The sequence below is a fragment of the Schistocerca serialis genome, chromosome 2 (assembly GCF_023864345.2).
Source record: "Schistocerca serialis cubense isolate TAMUIC-IGC-003099 chromosome 2, iqSchSeri2.2, whole genome shotgun sequence".
NCBI lineage: Eukaryota > Metazoa > Arthropoda > Insecta > Orthoptera > Acrididae > Schistocerca > Schistocerca serialis.
The window spans coordinates 957,401,665-957,424,024 of NC_064639.1; the positions used below are offsets into that span (position 1 = coordinate 957,401,665).

The window sequence follows — 22,360 nt, forward strand, 5'->3', positions numbered from 1 at the left end:
CCGTTCTAATTTGTGTAGCGTTTGTTCGGGAGACGGGCACTGGTAACAGCGTACGACAAACTATTAGCATTCGCCTATGAAAAATACCAACAGTGGCGAATTTTCCACAGAGCACCGATGCCGGGTAAACCCCCTGAGAGACCGTACCTTACGTGGTAAGCGCAATTGCATTTTAAAAGAAAAGAGAAGACTCAGACACGCTGAAATACATCTGAGTAGAAGGGAAAAAAACCCAAGCTATCGTGTGGGATCGCTACCGCAATATCTTATTCCACAAACGTGGCGCACACGGGGAGGTGAAAGTGTTACGGAATGACGGCCGTGGAAGACGCTCTGTGTGTGTGTGTGTGTGTGTGTGTGTGTGTGTGTGTGTGTGTGTGTGTAGAGGACGTGCGCGCTAGACGGATTGCGTGGGCGAGCTAGGCGGGAGGGGAAGCACGCGGAAGCGTCAATATAGCGGCCCTCACCGCGGAGTCCAGCAGCCAGTCGCAGCCATGCAGGTCGCCGCGCTACTCATCTGTCTGCTGCTGACCGCGCTGACGTCACAGGTTCAGGCGCAGCCCGAGCGCTGGGTAAGCTCCGTAACGTGTTTGTATTGAGAAAGCTGCATCAGCGAGGTGGTTCCGTAACTGTACTACTTAACCACGATATTTTTGCACTTGGCTGCTATCGAAAACACGCTGCGACGTGACAGTAAACAATCACATTACTTATCGCATCGCATTATCAATGCCTTCAGGTCAGTTGTGCGTATAATACCAACGCCGATTACGCGCTGACACAATGAGCGGACCAAATCGCACTCACTCAGAGGTGAAACAATATTTTGGTCGAAACTTCCTGGCACATTAAAATTGTGTTCCGGACCGCCACTGATACTCGAAAGGTTGGGCTTTCGCGGGCCAGCACTCTACCAACTGGCCTGCCCAAGGAATGTAGCAGACGAGGTACTGGCGGAAGTACAGCCGAAAAGAAAGGGGTCGTGAGTCGTGTTTCTGTGTTTGTGTCGCTCATTGCCTGCGAAAGGCAAATGTCTCGAGTTCTGTTCTCGATCCGGCACACAGTTTTAATCTGCCACGAAGTTTCATATCATAGCGCGCTCCAGTGGAAAGTGAAAGTTTCAATCTGGAATTTTGCGGTCGACTAATACGAGCCGCACGGGGCAGCCGCGCGGTCAGAGACGCTTTGCCACATTTCGGCGCTCCCCCCGTCGGAGGCTCGAGCCTACCTTCGGGCATGGGTGTCTATGTGTTGTTCTTAGCGGGAGTTAGATTAAGCAGTGTGTGAGCCTAGGGACCGATGACCTAAGCAGTTTGGTCCCATAGGAACCTACTACAAACTAATACAACATACAGACATCAGTCAGATACAGATGCAGTACTGAGCAACTGTCCTGAGAGCCTCGCTATTGATTGTTTATCTGCATCTACATGAGTAGTCGGCAAAGCACCTTACGTTGTGTGGCAGAGGGTACTTGTAGTACCATCATCTGCTCCCCCCTTTCTTGTTCTATTCACCAAAGCCCGGGGAGAGAATGGATGTCGATAAACCGCCATCTAATTTCTCTAAATTTCTCGTCCTCGTCATTTCGTGAGAAGTATGTGAAAGAAAATAAGAAATCGCCAGACTCTTCTTGAAACGTACTCTGTCCACAACGTCTCTCTTGTAGCGTCTGGGGTTTGTTGAGCATCTCCGCAACACTCTCGCACCGAGTAAACCGCCGCGTTACGAAACGCGTCGACCGTCGGTTTTCGGTTGTATCGGTAATATTTCACGCCATTTTAACCTGACTGTTAAAACCGCTCAAATCTACAAGCTTCTGAAATAATCAATTTTGGTTTTTTGTCTTAATTTCAAGATATAAATAATCAGAGTGTTATATTACATAGGCAGTTTAAAAGAAAACTTAGCCCGTCCACCGTTCACTGCTCTTCTGGAAAGGTGATAACGGGCTGAATACAACAAAAAATCACCAGCATTCTCCTAGTGATTCTAATTTTTTCATTCTCTGCTCAAAAATCATCTTGTAATCGGAGATCGTACCACTATATGGGCATTACGAATACCCAGTGCTAAAGGGTGAAAAATGAGACTGGATACCTGTGTTGTGGATGTTAATTTGCCCGTTTCCAAGAGCTGCAAGCAAATAAAGGCATATTATGTAGACACAGGAGGCAGATAAGCTACTTTCCGTTTTTACTGAATACTAAGAATTAATTGTTTTTTAAGCTTTTAATGTATTAATGTTGCCATAACTTCCTTCCTCTTTTATTATTTCATAGAAATGACAGACAAATCTTACATCTTTTAAAGCAAATGAAGCGTTGTACTTCATTGCTTCGTAACTTGGTAAAAATATTTCCAGACCAAAGCCGGTGCCATTCTGTAATACGTCGGATGCCCATCGGCGACAGCGAGAAGCTACCGCATATATCAGGTAGTGGGAAGTCTTGCACACTGCATGCACGCGTGTACGTTAAGCCAGCACACACGACAACACGACCATTAGTGTCTCAGCAGTGCTGTACCAGTTCTTAAGTCCTGTGTTTCTTGCTCGTTTCTGTCGGCATTATTACTAAAATACACTCCTGGAAATTGAAATAAGAACACCGTGAATTCATTGTCCCAGGAAGGGGAAACTTTATTGACACATTCCTGGGGTCAGATACATCACATGATCACACTGACAGAACCACAGGCACATAGACACAGGCAACAGAGCATGCACAATGTCGGCACTAGTACAGTGTATATCCACCTTTCGCAGCAATGCAGGCTGCTATTCTCCCATGGAGACGATCGTAGAGATGCTGGATGTAGTCCTGTGGAACGGCTTGCCATGCCATTTCCACCTGGCGCCTCAGTTGGACCAGCGTTCGTGCTGGACGTGCAGACCGCGTGAGACGACGCTTCATCCACTCCCAAACATGCTCAATGGGGGACAGATCCGGAGATCTTGCTGGTCAGGGTAGTTGACTTACACCTACTAGAGCACGTTTGGTGGCACGGGATACATGCGGACGTGCATTGTCCTGTTGGAACAGCAAGTTCCCTTGCCGGTCTAGGAATGGTAGAACGATGGGTTCGATGACGGTTTGGATGTACCGTGCACTATTCAGTGTCCCCTCGACGATCACCAGTGGTGTACGACCAGTGTAGGAGATCGCTCCCCACATCATGATGCCGGGTGTTGGCCCTGTGTGCCTCGGTCGTATGCAGTCCTGATTGTGGCGCTCACCTGCACGGCGCCAAACACGCATACGACCATCATTGGCACCAAGGCAGAAGCGACTCTCATCGCTGAAGACGACACGTCTCCATTCGTCCCTCCATTCACGCCTGTCGCGACACCACTGGAGGCGGGCTGCACGATGTTGGGGCGTGAGCGGAAGACGGCCTAACGGTGTGCGGGACCGTAGCCCAGCTTCATGGAGACGGTTGCGAATGGTCCTCGCCGATACCTCAGGAGCAACAGTGTCCCTAATTTGCTGGGAAGTGGCGGTGCGGTCCCCTACGGCACTGCGTAAGATCCTGCGGTCTTGGCGTGCATCCGTGCGTCGCTGCGGTCCGGTCCCAGGTCGACGGGCACGTGCACCTTCCGCCGACCACTGGCGACAACATCGATGTACCGTGGAGACCTCACGCCCCACGTGTTGAGCAATTCGGCGGTACGTCCACCCGGCCTCCCGCATGCCCACTATACGCCCTCGCTCAAAGTCCGTCAACTGCACATACGGTTCACGTCCACGCTGTCGCGGCATGCTACCAGTGTTAAAGACTGCGATGGAGCTCCGTATGCCACGGCAAACTGGCTGACACTGACGGCGGCGGTGCACAAATGCTGCGCAGCTAGCGCCATTCGACGGCCAACACCGCGGTTCCTGGTGTGTCCGCTGTGCCGTGCGTGTGATCATTGCTTGTACAGCCCTCTCGCAGTGTCCGGAGCAAGTATGGTGGGTCTGACACACCGGTGTCAATGTGTTCTTTTTTCCATTTCCAGGAGTGTAGTACTGCTTACTGTCCTCGTTTTCTACAATAACGCAATATTTAAAACCAATATGAATTTCACTAATAAAACTTACTCCTCTTTTAGGAAAGATTTATTTAAAAACAAAAAAATTTGGCACTGCTGATATGGGCAATCGATATTTCGGTTTTTTACTCGGTTATCAGTAAAAAATAGAAAAACACGTTATAGCCGAGACGAAACAAATACCGTTTATTTAGAACTAAAATACTAGTATGTGTTTTAACCGGTCGGTTTTCTCAACCCTGGCTCACCGTTACATCTTCTCTATCATATTAATGCTGATTGGTAAGTGCCGCAGACTGATGATCGGTCTCAAATGTGTTTTCCAAGGCACTTCTTTTGTGGATGAATGACGTTTCCTTAACATTCTGCCAATTAATCTCAGCCTGGTATCCGCTTTTCGAGCTGTTTGTTTTATATGGTCATCCACTTTAGGTCGCTCCGAATGGTTACTCCTATTTACACTCCTGGAAATGGAAAAAAGAACACATTGACACCGGTGTGTCAGACCCACCATACTTGCTCCGGACACTGCGAGAGGGCTGTACAAGCAATGATCACACGCACGGCATAGCGGACACACCAGGAACCGCGGTGTTGGCCGTCGAATGGCGCTAGCTGCGCAGCATTTGTGCACCGCCGCCGTCAGTGTCAGCCAGTTTGCCGTGGCATACGGAGCTCCATCGCAGTCTTTAACACTGGTAGCATGCCGCGACAGCGTGGACGTGAACCGTATGTGCAGTTGACGGACTTTGAGCGAGGGCGTATAGTGGGCATGCGGGAGGCCGGGTGGACGTACCGCCGAATTGCTCAACACGTGGGGCGTGAGGTCTCCACAGTACATCGATGTTGTCGCCAGTGGTCGGCGGAAGGTGCACGTGCCCGTCGACCTGGGACCGGACCGCAGCGACGCACGGATGCACGCCAAGACCGTAGGATCTTACGCAGTGCCGTAGGGGACCGCACCGCCACTTCCCAGCAAATTAGGGACACTGTTGCTCCTGGGGTATCGGCGAGGACCATTCGCAACCGTCTCCATGAAGCTGGGCTACGGTCCCGCACACCGTTAGGCCGTCTTCCGCTCACGCCCCAACATCGTGCAGCCCGCCTCCAGTGGTGTCGCGACAGGCGTGAATGGAGGGACGAATGGAGACGTGTTGTCTTCAGCGATGAGAGTCGCTTCTGCCTTGGTGCCAATGATGGTCGTATGCGTGTTTGGCGCCGTGCAGGTGAGCGCCACAATCAGGACTGCATACGACCGAGGCACACAGGGCCAACACCCGGCATCATGGTGTGGGGAGCGATCTCCTACACTGGCCGTACACCACTGGTGATCGTCGAGGGGACACTGAATAGTGCACGGTACATCCAAACCGTCATCGAACCCATCGTTCTACCATTCCTAGACCGGCAAGGGAACTTGCTGTTCCAACAGGACAATGCACGTCCGCATGTATCCCGTGCCACCCAACGTGCTCTAGAAGGTGTAAGTCAACTACCCTGGCCAGCAGGATCTCCGGATCTGTCCCCCATTGGGCATGTGTTGGGACTGGATGAAGCGTCGTCTCACGCGGTCTGCACGTCCAGCACGAACGCTGGTCCAACTGAGGCGCCAGGTGGAAATGGCATGGCAAGCCGTTCCACAGGACTACATCCAGCATCTCTACGATCGTCCCCATGGGAGAATAGCAGCCTGCATTGCTGCGAAAGGTGGATATACACTGTACTAGTGCCGACATTGTGCATGCTCTGTTGCCTGTGTCTATGTGCCTGTGGTTCTGTCAGTGTGATCATGTGATGTATCTCACCCCAGGAATGTGTCAATAAAGTTTCCCCTTCCTGGGACAATGAATTCACGGTGTTCTTATTTCAATTTCCAGGAGTGTATTTTACGGTAGATACTGTTTCCATTGATTTGTCGCCAAAATTGTAATTGTACAGTAGCGGATTTCTTTTACTACGTGTGCGGAGTGTGTCACATTTATTCACGTCCTGCCCCTGCCCCACTCAAAATCCTCTGCACCTCTTCTCATATTGTTACCATCTTACACACTATCACATTATCGAAAACAGCCCCATGCAGCTTCAGACGCTGTCGATTAGTTCATTAACGTAAATACAGCGGCGTTATAACACTCCTTTCGCATACTCCAGAAATTACTTTCAGAATTCAACATTTTTAGTAACATTTTTGGGAAACAGCGATCTTGGAAACCATATAAAATCAGTGAAAAAAACAGGCTGGATCGCGACGGTTATTTTATTAAAATGGCCGGTTTCGGCCTAGTCTTAGGCCATCTTCAGACAGCACCATCAGCTGCGTACAACACTCAGTTGTACTCGGTCGCTGAAATTGATGAGCAGCAATCGTTGAGTGCGCATTCTTTTTATTTGGCGAAGAGGTACGGCACCAGTGCGTGCTCGCTCTTTTCCTTTCAGGTTGGTGATAATGTGTCCAGGTTTCATGTAACAATTCAGTCCACAAGCCCATTACTTTCGACCTGGAAACGACGCAAAAGTTCCTCACAGGTACCGATGCAGCGATCTTTCAGTTCAGCAGGTAGCTCACGTGGCGCCACCGTTTCGCACGCTGTAATGAATCCAGCACCTCACAGACAAAATTATGTGTTAACCAGCACTAACATCCAAAACAGTGACTGATTAGTTTAAATTAGTTTACAGTTTTCCTTCACAACAGCTCTATTGTTTTAGTTCGTTACTGTGCTGTGTCCCTAAACTAGCCGCGAAACATCTTCCGCAGAAATTTCTACACCACTCGTACACTCGCTGCAGGGACACATATAAATCACCGTACTGTACTTCCATCTTGCGATGTATTTCCACATTTTTAACAACTTCACTTCTCAACTAAGTATCTCAGATTGTTGTTACAAGCGGTGCAAGTCGATAAGGTGTTGGCCAACTTTTGTACTGGCATAGTTTTCTTTTCTATGATACAGTAACAGGCTGCTAACTGCTCGTCATTTGTCGAAAAGCAAGGATAACTTCTGCCAGCTTCCAAACCAATGGTACGACGTTTAGGAATTTTATGGCACTTTTAAGGACTTCATTTGGATCGCACTCGCAAATTGGTTGTTTCTTCTGACCTCAGAGGTCAGCCTTTGATGATTTGGTTGGCGTCGCCCTTCAGCCACACTCACACGAAGCTATTTCTACCCACTGCACTCGATGACGATCCTATCTAAATTTTCCACGACGGAAACGAAGGCTAAACAGTATCACTAGAAAATTCCGTTATACCCTCCAGAATCGTACCGCGATCGCAACGGTATGTTCGTGCCTATTTACAGATTGTGTTGTCCCTCATGTTGGTAGAAATACACAAGTTCTTGTTCCATTCTGCATAAATTTGCACTCGCAGATGGTAGTGTAGGTCTGCATATGGATCAGCCATATTTCTTTGTACTTCGCATGGGTATCGACAACTTAATTTCCCGTTTCCGCCGACAACATAATAGTGTTTATGCGATGTTGCGACTGCACGAGGCGCTCCATGTCTGCAGGTCACTTAATTTTATCACAGGGTTGTGACTGTGACTTCTTTGATGTTGTCTGTACAATTAAGCACGTTAGCCGGACTAGGCTACGTAGAACGTAACGGAACTATAAGATGTGTCGTGGCAGTGAAATTTCCCGTATTCAGTCCCCCGTTTTTCGTAAGATATTTTTCTGCGAGTTTAATTGGCCCTCACCTCTTGAGATGCTGTATATATTTACGGGCATTTCAGGCATTTCATTCTACATCTACATCTACATCTACATTTATACTCCGCAAGCCACCCAACGGTGTGTGGCGGAGGGCACTTTACGTGCCACTGTCATTACCTCCCTTTCCTGTTCCAGTCGCGTATGGTTCGCGGGAAGAACGACTGTCTGAAAGCCTCCGTGCGCGCTCTAATCTCTCTAATTTTACATTCGTGATCTCCTCGAGAGGTATAAGTAGGGGGAAGCAATATATTCGATACCTCATCCAGAAACGCACCCTCTCGAAACCTGGCGAGCAAGCTACACCGCGATGCAGAGCGCCTCTCTTGCAGAGTCTGCCACTTGAGTTTATTAAACATCTCCGTAACGCTATCACGGTTACCAAATAACCCTGTGACGAAACGCGCCGCTCTTCTTTGGATCTTCTCTATCTCCTCCGTCAGACCGATCTGGTACGGACCCCACACTGATGAGCAATACTCAAGTATAGGTCGAACGAGTGTTTTGTAAGCCACCTCCTTTCTTGATGGACTACATTTTCTAAGCACTCTCCCAATGAATCTCAACCTGGTACCCGCCTTACCAACAATTAATTTTATATGATCATTCCACTTCAAATCGTTCCGCACGCATACTCCCAGATATTATACAGAAGTAACTGCTACCAGTGTTTGTTCCGCTATCATATAATCATACAATAAAGGATCCTTCTTTCTATGTATTCGCAATACATTACATTTGTCTATGTTAAGGGTCAGTTGCCACTCCCTGCACCAAGTGCCTATCCGCTGCAGATCTTCCTGCATTTCGCTACAATTTTCTAATGCTGCAACTTCTCTGTATACTACAGCATCATCCGCGAAAAGCCGCATGGAACTTCCGACACTATCTACTAGGTCATTATCGTATTCCAACCCCCCGTAAGCATATTCCTTGAGATAGATAAATAGTTAAACGTATATACAAATCTGGGTTAGGATTAGAATTACAACACGCTGTGGCGCATCTTTATCATGATGCAGCAGCCCCCACCACGGATGCTTTCGCCACCGTTCAGCAACGGTGGATTCTTCTTAAGAGAATAGCCTGTTACATAAATGTCAAAAATCAGTTGTACTGACATTTGAGAAACAACAAGTGGTAAAATGTCTACCACATGACGTCTTGTCGCCTTAAAGGAGTTCTCGGCTAACATCAACTCACTACATCCAATCTCAAAGGTAACTAACGCTCGCGACCGTTACAGTGTGCATTCAAAGCAAACCTGATTTGCATCCACATAGAGACACTACTAACGCCACTCTTATGCAGCTGGAGTGAAATTTGCAGGAGGGGGAGATTAGTGTCTAACGTCCCGTCGACAACGAAGTTATTAGAGACGGAGAACATGCTCGGACTAGGGAAGGATGGGTAAGGAAGACGGTGGTGCTCTTTCAAAGGAAACTTCCCAGCATTTGCCTGAAGCGATTTATGGAAATCACGGAAAACGTAAATCAGAATGGTCGGACGTTGGTTTGAACCGTTGTCCTCTCGAATACGAGTCCAATGCGCTAACCACTGAGCCACCTCGCTCGGTCGTGAAATTTGAATAGACATAATCTTACAAATTTTTGTTTATGTCGCACAACTTCTTCTTGGTGTTGCGATTTTTTTCCGTCACTTTATTTTGCCTTACCACTCCCTACCTCAGTTTCTTGGGAATCTGCCCTTATTTTCATAAGCGCAATTGATTCATAATTGGTATCAACAATGGCTAATTGAAATCTGAGCAGTTTTCAATATCATCGTATATGGGACCTGCAACGTCCGAGAAATAGAGAAACGAAACTTTCATGATTGCAGCCGGGTAAGGTGTCCTAAAACTGATAGTCAAAACTTCCCAAAAAGATGATACCCCGTCTATCCATGAAAAAAACCACACCTATCACAAATGTTCCTGCTGTTAGTTATGCTGCCATTGTTTAGAAACAGTTAGTCATCATTTCTTTCTCCATTAGAAACTTCACTTTCCAGACTGAAACACAGTTCTGGAACATTTGTATCATTTACGCAAGTATTGACTATATGCCAGAAATATTTTTGTGTGAGATACATAGAAAATAGTCCACTGTCACCTAATTTATTCATTATTGACACATTTGTTATTTGGGTATGATTATTAATCAGTCAGTATGTTCCTTAAATACGAAACGCTCCATTCCAACATACTGTATTATACAGATTCCATAAAGTGATGCACTGTCGCCTATGACCCAACCATCAGCCACACAGTGGTGTAGCGCGGGATGCCGCACCTACCATACGCCAGGAAAACAACTGCGGGAGACCACACTCCAGCAGTAAACTCACTGCTGAAAGTGAAAAGCTGCCAAACAAAAAAGAGTAGCCCAGAAGCGGGAGAGCCAGAAAGGCATGCCAGTGACCAAAGCTGTGGCAAGTACACTAAATAGAAAGGAAACTGAAGAGATTGATTCTGATTCCGACATTTGTTTGGAGAGTGACTACAGCATGGATGAGGTCGCTCTATTTGCAGAATCCACACCAGATCCTATTGTAATGACTGATCCTGCAAACGTAGCTGGAAGATATTATATCTTGGCTAAATGAAGAGGAGGAAAGACGAATCCATACAGCTACACATGTCTGTGTCATACAAAAAAGTACTGGAAAATGACCTAGAAGTTATGGCTCTAGAGACTGTGGACAAGGACGACAGTTTTCGTATAGAAAGAAAAAGACATTTCTCTTATTATTGATGTGACAAGGAAAGTGCCAATTTCTCATGTTGCTAATGCGGTGGGAAATACGAGGGTTGTTCATTAAGTAATGCCGCACTTTTTTTTTTAAAAGCCATTAATATACATAGACAAACATCCTTGTTGGTGCTTCTCATTTGATGTTTGTTCTGTGCGCCGGTGAAGTTTCGAACCGTTCTGGCAGATGTCAGAGCCGTAGTACAACGTCAAAATGATGTCTACGACTGACATTACAAGAAACTTGCCGTTATGGAATTCTTGTGTGCAGAAAAAGAAATCGTGGTGAGCATCCATAAACGTTTGTGTGTGGCGTACGGCGATGCTGCAGTTGATAGTACAGTTGGGCGATGGGTAAAGAAAGTTACAGCCTCAGGAAATGCAGAAACAGAGCTCCACCATCAGCCACGCTCGGGACGTCCTGCCACAGCCACTGCTCCAGACATGCTGAATCGTGCGGATGCCTTTATTCTTGACGACCGGCGCATCACAACTCGACAGTTGGTTCTACAGTTGTCGGTCAGCATTGGACGTGCGTCTGCAATGATGGAGACTCTCGGATATTCAAAGAGGTCCTCACGAAGCGTTCCACGAAAGCTCAAAGCGGACCACAAGATTCAAAGAAAGGCCATTTCATCTGAATTGTAGGAGCGTTTTGAGACCGACGGAGAGGGCTTTCTGTAAAGGACCGTTACTGGGGACTAAAGCTGGGTGCACCGCTTTGCGCCGGAAACACGAAGGCAGTCCATGGAGTGGCATCATCCTCATTCACCAAAAAAGAAGAAATTCAAAACAACCTCCTCTGCCGGAAAAGTCATGGTGACAGTCTTCTGGTATTGTGATGGCGCCATTCGCGTGGATGTGATGCTAATAGGTTCAACCATCAATTCAGAGGCATACGTGAAGACTCTGAATAAACTCAAGAACTGTTTCCGACGTTTTCGATCGGACAAGAATCCAGCAGAAATCTTGCCCCAACACGATAATGCACGCCCACGCACAAGTCAGAGAGCCCGGGAACACATCGCCAGATTGGGATGAACATCATTGCCTTGTCCACCCTACAGTCCAGACCCGGCACCTTCGGGCTTTCATCTCTTTGGGCCGCTTAAAGATTCTCTATGGGGAACACACTTTGAAGATGACGAGAGTGTCAGTTATGCTGTGAAAATATGGCTACACCTACAGGACAAGAGCTTTTACCAGCAGGGAATACTTGCTCTTCCACAACGTTGACGTACGGCCATAGAACGTGATGGAGACTACATAGAAAAACAGGACATGGACAAGACATGTTGATGTATATTGTCACCAAATTCTGACTCTTAACAATAAATATGTTCTGAGAAAAAAAATGTGGGGCATAAGTTATTGAACGGCCCTCGTATAAAACGAGAAATCTGCTTCGTTTTTCCTGGTTCTCTTCATGTTCATGTAAAATAATATAACAAGACGGTGACTCTCTTTCGTGTATCTCTCACTTTTGTATTATTAGCAATATATTAAGTATAATTGTCAACAGGTCCTGCCCATTGTTGGTTGACCTTATAGCATTAAAAAAAGGAAAAACAAATAAACCAATTTCTGTAGTTCATTCTTAAGTACGCTCCAGCCATAAATATCCCAGAAATATCACCCACAGAGAAATCTCACTTATACATACCTATCGTTTTGTGTGATTTATATATTTTGAGACCTCAACCTTCTGTTTCCAGTGTACACAACAATATATGTGTATCATACTTTAGGCCACTCGCATAATATTTAAGAATTTTAGTCCAAAAAATGATATACAGTTTTATTTTTACTAATTGACATTTGTAATTAAAGACTGTGTAATATTAAAGTTGCTAATACGCTCTAACATTTACAATTTTTGTTTTTTTCATAAATATTTTTATTCGTATTGAAATTCGTGAGAATAGAAGGTTTTGAATTTCGGGGAGTGAGAGCTTACAAATTCAATTTACAAAGCATATCCTGAGGGCGCTTTAAAACCATACATTGCTGATAACAAGTTTTGTCTCATATTGGATTTCTGGATTGGACGAACTAATAGCGTCATACCGTGTTTATAGACGACTGCGGTTATACAACTTGCATGGTAAAAGTAATAACGCCAAACTACACGCCCGTGTGGCAGGTATGTGATGTTTATTTTTTCTGAAAAGTTAAAACTCTATTTCGAGGCTTTCGCAGTTGAAATTCTGGAAACCCAGCAGGAACTGACAACCACGCAGTTTCAGTAACAATCCATAACACCATTCATGATCAGCACAAACTTCTCAGGCGACGGGGTTACCGTATGCATGGTAAGTACCAAAGTTCGTTCCCCAAACAGAGTTTTTGTTAATTTTCGGACTGGTTTGATGTGACACGCCACGAATTCCTCCCATGGGACAACCTCTTCAACTCAGAATAGCCTACGTCTTCAATTATTTGTTGGATGTATTCCATTCTATTTCTTTCGCTACAGTTTTTACCCTCTGCGACTTCTTCTGTTACCATGGAAGTTATTTCTTTCTTCTTGTCAGTGTTTTCCACGTGTTCCTTTCTTGGACGATTTTGTGGAGAACTTCCTTATTCCTAATCTTAACGGTCTACCTAATTTTCAACATCCTTCTGTAGCACAACATCTCAAACGCTTCGATGCTCTTCCTGTCTGGTTGTCCCACAGTCCACGAATCACTACCACACAATGCTGTTCTCCAAAACGTATCTGCTTGGAAATTTCTTCCTCGGATTATGCCCTACGCTTGATACTAGCATACCTTTCTTGGCCAGAATGACCTCTTTGTCTCTGTTAGTCTGCTTTATATGTCCTCCTTGGTTCGTCCGTCATGTGTTATTTTGCTTCCAAAATAGCAGAATTCCTTCCTCAACTAATTTGTGGTCCACAATTTCGATGTTAAGTTTATCGCTAATCTAATTTCTGCTTCTTAATATTTTCGTCTTCCTTCGATGTTCTCTCAGTCCAGACCCTGACCTCATCAAACTTTCCATTTCGTTCAACAGATTCTCTAATTTTTCCTTCGCTTGCACAGGAGGGAAGTAGTGTCATCTGTGAGTCTTATCATTAATGTCTTTTTCACCTTGAGTTTCAGTCTTACTCTTGAGTCTTTCTTTTATTTCCGTAATTCCTTCTCTGATATACAGAGCGTTCGGAAATTCCAGTTATTAACTTCTCGGACATGTAGAGGCGGGGTGAGTACGTAATATTTTGAATAGGAATTCATGTCCGGCAAAGTAACGTTTTCGTTCTACGACAGTTTCAACTCAGATGTTTAACTCATACACTTCTGCTTGACGAAATGAATTAGGCGTCACACAGTAAAATTATTAGCTAACAATCCCAAACGAAACACAACGAAACATTTATTTAGCACTTAAGCAAATTTGTATGTGTTAACACTTAGTCATTAGGTGTTTACGTTATTCCAAAACAAAATAGAATCCAACATACTGTACGTACAGAACGGTACTGACAAATTACAACAGCAACTCGGTGTGGCAACCGGAAACGTTGTTACAGGCATTGTACGTACGAAGCATATTCTGGTACACGCTCTGCATCCCACCAGATGTCTCTTCAGTTTCCAGTGCAGCGGCCAGAACTAGTGCCAGCATGTCTTCCTCTGTCTCTACAGGAGTCCCGTAAATTAAACTTTGCAGACGACCTCACAAGAAGTAGTCTACAGGAGTTAAATTCGGCGGTCGCGGCGACCACGCGTTTGGACCACTTCAGCCTATCCATCTTTCACCATATCATCTGGTGAGATGTGTCCGAACCGCGCGTGAGAAGTGAGGTGGTGCATCGTCATGCTGAAACCACATTTGACGTCATCCTGTGTACCCTATTGCATACCAGGACAAGCAACTCTGAGACTTTTCTCTTTCCCTCGGCAGACGTGGTCGCATTACACATCGGAACTGAAACCGTCGTAGAACGGAAACGGTTCATTTCTGGACATGGGTTCCCAGTCAAAATATTATGTACTCACTCCCCTCTACAAGTCCTAGAAGTTTGTAATGAAAATTTCCGAACACCCTGTATAGACTGAACAGTAGGGGCAAAAGCCTACATCCCTGTCTCACACCCTTTTTAATCCGACTCTTCGTTCTTGCTATTCTATTCTTATTCTTCTCTCTCGGTTCTTGCAAATATTGAATATTATCCGTCTCTCCCTGCATAGTTTAATCTTATTTTCTCAGAAGTTCGTATATCTTGCACCATTCTAGACTGTCGAACGCTTTTTCCAGATCGACAAAACCTATGAACGTGTCTTGATTTTTCATAAGTCTTGTTTCGATTATCAACAGCAACGTCAGAACAGCCTCTCTGGTATCGTTACCTTTCAGAAAGCTAAACTGATGATCATCTAACAGATTTTCAATTTTCTTTTTCATTCTCCTTCACATTCTTCTTGGATATATGAGCCGTTGGGCTGATCGTGCGAGAGTTTTCGCGCTTATCTGCCCTTGCTGCCATAGTTTCTCAGAGAGTGTATTCATTATATATTATTGATGCCGTGAACATACCTCTTTCGAATGTTTATATGATTAGATCCAGCCAGATAGTGTTTTAGAAAAATGTGAGGGTTTGCAAAAGAGTGAGTAAAAGAGCTACTACAAAAGGCAAAGATTAAAATTTTAACTCTTCACTAATCGAAGTTGTTTGAGATATACATTTACCTACCTTGTTAAAACTCTTTATTGATTTATTTACGTTATTTAGCATTCTATTTCAGTCAATTTCGATACCTAGAAAACTACACATGAAAAAATAATTTCAAAAGGCACTCAGGAATCGAAAACATGACGTGAGCGGTCCACAGCCAGGTGGCTTGGTCGCTGGGCCAGCGACACTTGCGCTTAAAGGCGTTAACCGTTTTGGTGCATAACCATTTTTCTATTTTCTCGAAAAATATGCATTTGCCGATCCCATATATGATGATGACGACAGATATGCAGTTTTGTACTATCTATCGATATTGTCAATTCTGAGTCGATAGCGCGTCATGAACTTCAGAGGTGGTTTTGTAAAAAACGGGCGGTAGTGAGCCAAAACATCTTAGAGTTCATCTGTTTAGGTGATTCACAAGGGATCTACCAATCATGAGCTGAATCAGTTGGCCGCTTCTGAAACCTTCTTCCCCTTGTGAGACACTCATTGACCCGGAGAAGAAATCAAACAACAACACGGTTCATTTTGATCAAACTTTTGTAAAATGTTCTTAGCTTTACGTGACAAATACAAAATGATCCGATTTGCGGTATTAGCGTTTGACTTAGTTTATGGCGAACACAACACGTGAACACCGTTTCAGCAAGCTCTCAAAGTGTGAATCGACAATCAACGACACGCAGCTGGTGCCTTATATACTTCGCCATTATCGACAAGCGCATCTTTCAGTTCCTCATTTCCCCTCTCGTTGATACGCTTAGCGAAGAATTGTCTGCCTCTTAAACAACCATCGCAATGTTACACAAACACACCCGCACACTAACGCGCAGACACAATGTTGAGGATCTTTTCCCCTTAGTAAAATATCAGCTTTTGTAAGGCTGCTGTTTTAGGATGTGCAACTTGGGCAGTATGTGGGATAAAACGAGATATACAGAGTAGTGACGAATGTCTAAAACCCAGGCAGCAGCCTACACGCTGCCACCTTTTCATCTACATCTATATCCACACCCTGAACCCACTGTGGAGAAGAAGGTATTTCTTATTGTTGTATTTATTACGGTTTCTTCCCGTTCCGCTCGGATGTGGAGCAAGGAAGAACGTTTCCTAACGTCTCTGTGAGTGCTGTAATTAATTCCAGTCTTGTCTTCACATTCTCCACAGCACGGATGGGCAACAGGCAGTCCGCGGGCCGGATCCAGCCAGAGGAAGAAACTCGTGGCAGATCGAGGAGCTCACGTTGCACCCCGCCCGGACGCATTTTAGGATATTCGCCATTTTGTTGTTCGCATTTTACCAGTTTGGCATTGTTGTTGTTGTGGTTTTCAGTCCAGAGACTGGTTTGATGCAGCTCTCCATGCTACTCTATCCAGTGCAACCTTCTTCATCTCCCAGTGCCTTTGGCATAATCTTGGTGAAACATAAGTCCAGGATGGCTTGCCATGAAGGCCAACAAAACGGGATGTAGAATATTGTCGACGTACCGCTGTGCTGTAAGGGTGCCACAGATGACAACGAAAGCGGTCCTGCTACTATGAAATAAATGGCACCCCAGACCATCACGCCTGGCTATCTGGCCGTATGGAGGGTGACAGTCAGGTTGGTCTCCAGAAACGTCTTGGACCCGGAATTTCATTCACTGGAGCAGAATTGTCCTCAGTGATGAGATATGATGACCAGCGAAGACATGTCTGATGTCTGGAGACGCCCCGGACGGTGGTGGATACCAAGCTGTCACCCACCATGCGGCCCAATAGCCAGGAGTGTTGGTCTGGGGTGCCATTTGTTTCATAGTAGCAGGACCCCTTTGGTTGTCATCCGCGACGCCCTTACAGCACAGCGGTACCTCGACAGTATTCTACACCCCGTTTTGTTGCCCCCCATGGCAAGCCATTCTGGGTTTACATTTCAGCAAGATAGTGCCCACCCGCACCCTAACTTGCCCAGCGAGGTTGCCGGATCTCTCTCCAGTTAAGAACGTTTGGAACATTATGGGCAGGGCCCTTCAACCAGCTTGGGATTTTGACGATCTAACGCGCCAGTTGGACAGAATTTGACACTATATTTCTTAGGGGGGTATCCAGCAACTCTGTCAATCAGCACCAACCCGAATAATTGCTTGCATGACAAGAGCGGGACCAAAGCGTTATTGATTTGCTCAATTTGTGAAGTTCTTAATCGTGAATAAATTATGCAGTTTTTCTGAAATTGTAACTATTTCTTTGTCTGTACTTGTACGTGAACACCACACCTATAGATTTTCGTCCCATTCGGGTGATTCCTTAGTGGTTTTGTGTGTGTGTGTGTGTGTGTGTGTGTGTGTGTGTGTTGTGCGTGGCTTGGCGTGTATGTGCGTTAGAGTGTATGTGAATGAGGCCTGCGGGTGACCAAAGGTTGCAGGAATGGTACATAGATAGCTGTAGTAAATTCTTAGACTCCTCCTTGAAACACTTAATAAGCTTTCACAGAATGGGCTCAGATTCTTCAGCAGTTCCGTGGTGCTATCGCCTGGGTCACACAAACCTGTAACAGTTCGTGATTCTTTTCTTTGTATACTTTCCGTATCCCCTATAGTCCTATCTAGAATGGATCCTACATACTTGAGCAGATTCTAGATAGGATTGACGGAGTGTTTTGTAAACAATGTCTTTTGTAGACTGAAAGCATTGGCCCACTAGCCTAGCAGTGATCCGAACTCTCCCACTTGCTTTACCTGCGACTGAGCGTGTATGATTATCTCGTTTCATATCCACAGAGTATTACACACAGATATTTGTCAAAGATTTCTTATTCCAAATCACTGATATTATAGTCATACGATACCATGTCTTTTTTCTTTCGTGAAGTCTACAACTTTATGTTTCTGTGCATTTAACCCAAGTTGCCGGTCTTTGGACCTCTTTGAATCTTATCAGCTTCTTTCAAGTAGTAATTCACTGTAGTCGTCCAGCTGTAGAATTCATGGTCAAATAAATAAAAATTTCGGGATCCACAAAAGACTAACATTCCTTATGATGAAAAGACTTTTTTGGAAAACGTCGTAAAATCTGTTCTCCGTCTTACCACAAACTTTAAAAATAAAATATGTGTCCATTTTCTAGTTATCACCAAAAAATACTGGAGACTAAGAATTTTGCTTGGCCGTTTAAAGTACATAATGGATTTCGCAGCAGTATTTGCCAGTTAATGATAAATTTTTATTCATAGATATTAAAAAATGGTTGAAATGGCTCTGAGCACTATGGGACTTAACATCTGAGGTCATCAGTCTCCTAGACTTAGAACTACATAAACCTAACTAACCTAAGGACAACACATACAACCATGCCCGAGGCAGGATTCGAACCTGCGACCGTAGCGGTCGCGCGGTTCCAGAATGAAGCGCCTAGAACCGCTCGGCCACACCGGTCGGCCATAGATATTAAGTTTTACATATTATGTACAGGGTTTCCCATAAAGAATGCAATATTTAATTTAATAATAAAACACATACTTCATTTGAAAACCGCTAGTATTATTAAGTCAACAGTCAATACGGAACACAAAGACTGAGATTAAACATGAAACAGGCAAATATGTTCCACCCCGCTTCGTCTGCAGACATCCACAGAATTTTCGACTATACTACAGCAAAGTTTCGCTTGAATTTGACCAATGACGTGTCTAATTTCTGCCTTGAGTCGAGGGATGGTTCGTGGATTGATCATATAAACAGAGATTTGACATGCTGTCAAACTCGGTGGCCAGTTCTGATCGCCATTGCGAGAGATGAGGCGAGCAGGGAATCTTGTTCTCAACAACCCTGATGTCCAACGGTAGTGTCCTGGTGGAACCACATGCGTTCCACATTCAGTTCTTGCAATTGTGGTCATAAAAACTGTGTTATCATATGCCTATAGCGATCACAAGTCACAACTGGAGGCAGACTGTAATACCCACTACTCAAGGTATGTCAATTTTCGTTGCGTTGTAACGAGTGGTTTCCAATGTATCCCTAAATAATATGAAGTCGGCACTTTTTTATGGCAACTAACACTCCCAGAAAACACTTGAGAGTCCAAATTTCATTTGTTCCCGGTTATCCGCTCATTGCAGGCTAGCATCCATACATATTATAGAAATGGATGTATGTATGTATATTCCACATCTCCTCCTAAATGACAGGAGCGAATTCAACCAAACTTGGTACACGTATCTCTTACTGTCGTTCAACAATCGCTGTGGGAGTAAGAACCACCTGACGACTATAGTTCAATACATATGACATCGTAAACAATGAGATGCGTGAAAAACTGCCGCATCATGCATGATGTTTAAATTTATTGCTCCTGTGATACAAAATCTATTCGCAATAAATTTCGCAGACAGTATTCACATATGCCGCTAAATCCACCTACAACATTACATCGTGTACCACACACAGTTCGGGAGATATGACGTCATAAACTCTGAGATGCGTGAAAAACTGCGGCATCATGCGTAACGTTTTAATACATCTATTCTTTACTACGAAGACATTCCCAGAGTCGAGTCAACTTAAGGAAATCCCTGACACCTGGCTGCACTTTTGACAGCTTTCAGGTGCGAAGAGCAAACAGCTGCAGGAGAAAACAAATCATAAAGATGGGAAGCAGCTTCGCCCTTTGGGCAGAAACTGTCTAATTTGGATACTGTGCTTATACATTTGTACGTTATGCATATTTCCTTCTACGACTGCTTCGTGATTTCAAAGGTGTTTTCACAAATACAAGGAAATGAATTTTTTTTATATTACACTAAAAACACAGTTCATTTTTTTGTTTTCGTTGCTAATAGATAATTGGAAAATGAATACCCTGGCAATGCCTGTTTTTCAGCTACTGTAACAATAAAACACCATGTATAAACATCCTCTTGGTTCAGATGGCACATCAAACTCTGTGTCCCCATATAAGTGTCTGGAGGTACCGGTTTTCAGGCCAGAGGAAGAGCGAGCTATTTCCAGCAGGATCACGCCATTAAAACAACGATTATTAAAAAATTACTCTTGTATGTGTTACCGTATTAAACATAATTTGTGACAGGATTGAGGATTTCTTGGTGGGGAGGACGCAGCTTGTATGATTTCTGGTTTTCTCGGTGTAATTGATTAAAAGTGTGGTTCTGGATACACATGCGAGTTGTTGTTTCGATTTTACGCACAATATTTCGACGACCTACCAAGTCGTCATCTTCTGGTGTCGCCATTTTTGCTGTTACGTGCATTCGCTGCCTAGGCTCCAGCCACTATGATGGTAGTCCAACCAGCGAATGCACCTAACAGCAAAACTCACAGAACATGAAAATAAGTACTGGGCTGGTCGCCGAAATAATGTGCATAAAATGGAAAAAAACTCGGATGTGTACCTGCAAGCACACCATGTTATCTTGGAGGGGAAATCATCGACAGAAGTAAAAGTAACTTCAGACGTGTCCCAGAGGTGTGTGCTAGAAGGCTTGTTATTCAAAGTGATTACAATTTTGACAACTTGTTTTAAATCTCCATAAACGTAAAAGCGTTAGCTTCGGTAACATTCGAGTCGTACAAACAACTCGGTGTAACAATTAGTAGGGATATAAAATGGAATGATCAAATAGGTTTGTTCGTAGGTAAGGTAGGTGGCAGACTTTGGTGCACTGGCGGAATACTAGGGAAATGCAGTCGATATACAACGGAGATTCATTATAAATCACTTGATCCCCCTTTTGGAATATTGCTCGCGTGTGTGGCATACATACCAAATAGGACTAACAGAAGACAATGAACGCAAACATAGAAGGGTGACACGAATGGCTGAAAATGGTTCAAATGGCTCTGAGCACTATGGGACTTAACATCTAAGATCATCAGTCCCCTAGACTTAGAACTACTTAAACCTAACTAACCCTAAGGACATCATACACATCCATGCCCGAGGCAGGATTCGAACCTGTGACCATAGCAGTCACGTGGTTCCGGACTGAAGCGCCTAGAACCGCTCGGCCACAACGGCCCGCACACGATTGGCCCCAGGTTTGTTTGTACGTGATAGTGACACAGATATGCTGAAATGGCACTCTTAAAGATAGATGTAAAGCATCCCGACAAAACCTACTTACAAAGTTCCAAGAACTGGCTCTAAATGTTGAGTCTAGGAATATGATCCAACCCCCTATGTATCACTCCCATACCGATCATGAGGATAAGATTAGATTAATTACAGAGGCATTTAAACAATCATTCTTCCCACTCTCCACACGTGAATGGAACGGGATGAAACCCTAACATGTGGTACCTTTCTAAGTACCCATTGTCATGCACTTCACAGTGGTTTGTATTGCATATACGTAGATGTAGATGCACTGTAATGCTGAAGTCAAATTTCGGCTCAAGCGCAACAGCACTTAACTCTGAGATTAAGCACAGAGTACTACACTATGTTACTAGCCAACCGCATGAAATGGGGATCTTAACTTTCTATTTTAAGGTATTTACTCTGGCTTTCTGGGACCAAAAATGTAACGTGATCCGCCATTTTATAGTTACAAATGAAATGACGTAGTTTCAGAGACTTTATTGTTCTCATACAGATATGATTTTATGTATATAGACTGAAGCAGTGAGTGAAAATTTGTACCAAGGCCGGAACTCTAACCTGGATCTCTTGCTTACTTTTTTTCTTTTTAATCTCATTTTGTTCGCTTTCGGTCTTTGCATCTGCTCGGGGCGGACGTCGTAAATTTTTTTATTACAGAGGGCAACTAACCCTCTCACCGAACACGCTGAGCTACCGTGCCCGCAACCTTACTAAGCAGTTGTGTTAGCCACTAAACCACCATGCCACAGCAGTTCACACAACTGCACTGATTACCCTCGCATATCTTGCTCCTCCACCACTGCACTAAGGCATCTTAGTGGCTAACACGCCTGCCTAGTAAGTGGAAGACCCAGGTTCGATTCACAACCCTGGTACAAATTTTCACTCACCACTTCAGTCTGTATACATAAAATCATATTTGTGTGAAACCTGTAAAGTCTCTGAAACTGTGTCATTTCGTTTGTATAAGTACCTGTTCCGGTGTTTCGGGCTGGATACCCCTTTTACGTTCAATGCTGAGATGCTATTCCAGAACATGGAGGGCCTTCGCAATTCTGTTCGTGTGTAAGGG

At 44.6% G+C, this 22,360-nt stretch overlaps 1 protein-coding gene across 1 annotated transcript in view; it reads left to right on the forward strand.

Moving 5' to 3' along the window:
• Positions 1-483: 483 nt before the first annotated feature.
• Positions 484-22,360, forward strand: part of LOC126458338 (uncharacterized) — a 40,837-nt gene continuing 18,960 nt past the window's right edge. Inside the window, exon 1 of the mRNA XM_050095303.1 lies at positions 484-572. Within this exon, the coding sequence (XP_049951260.1) occupies positions 495-572 (78 nt within the window). The 5' untranslated portion in view covers positions 484-494. The remainder of the gene's footprint in view (positions 573-22,360) is intronic.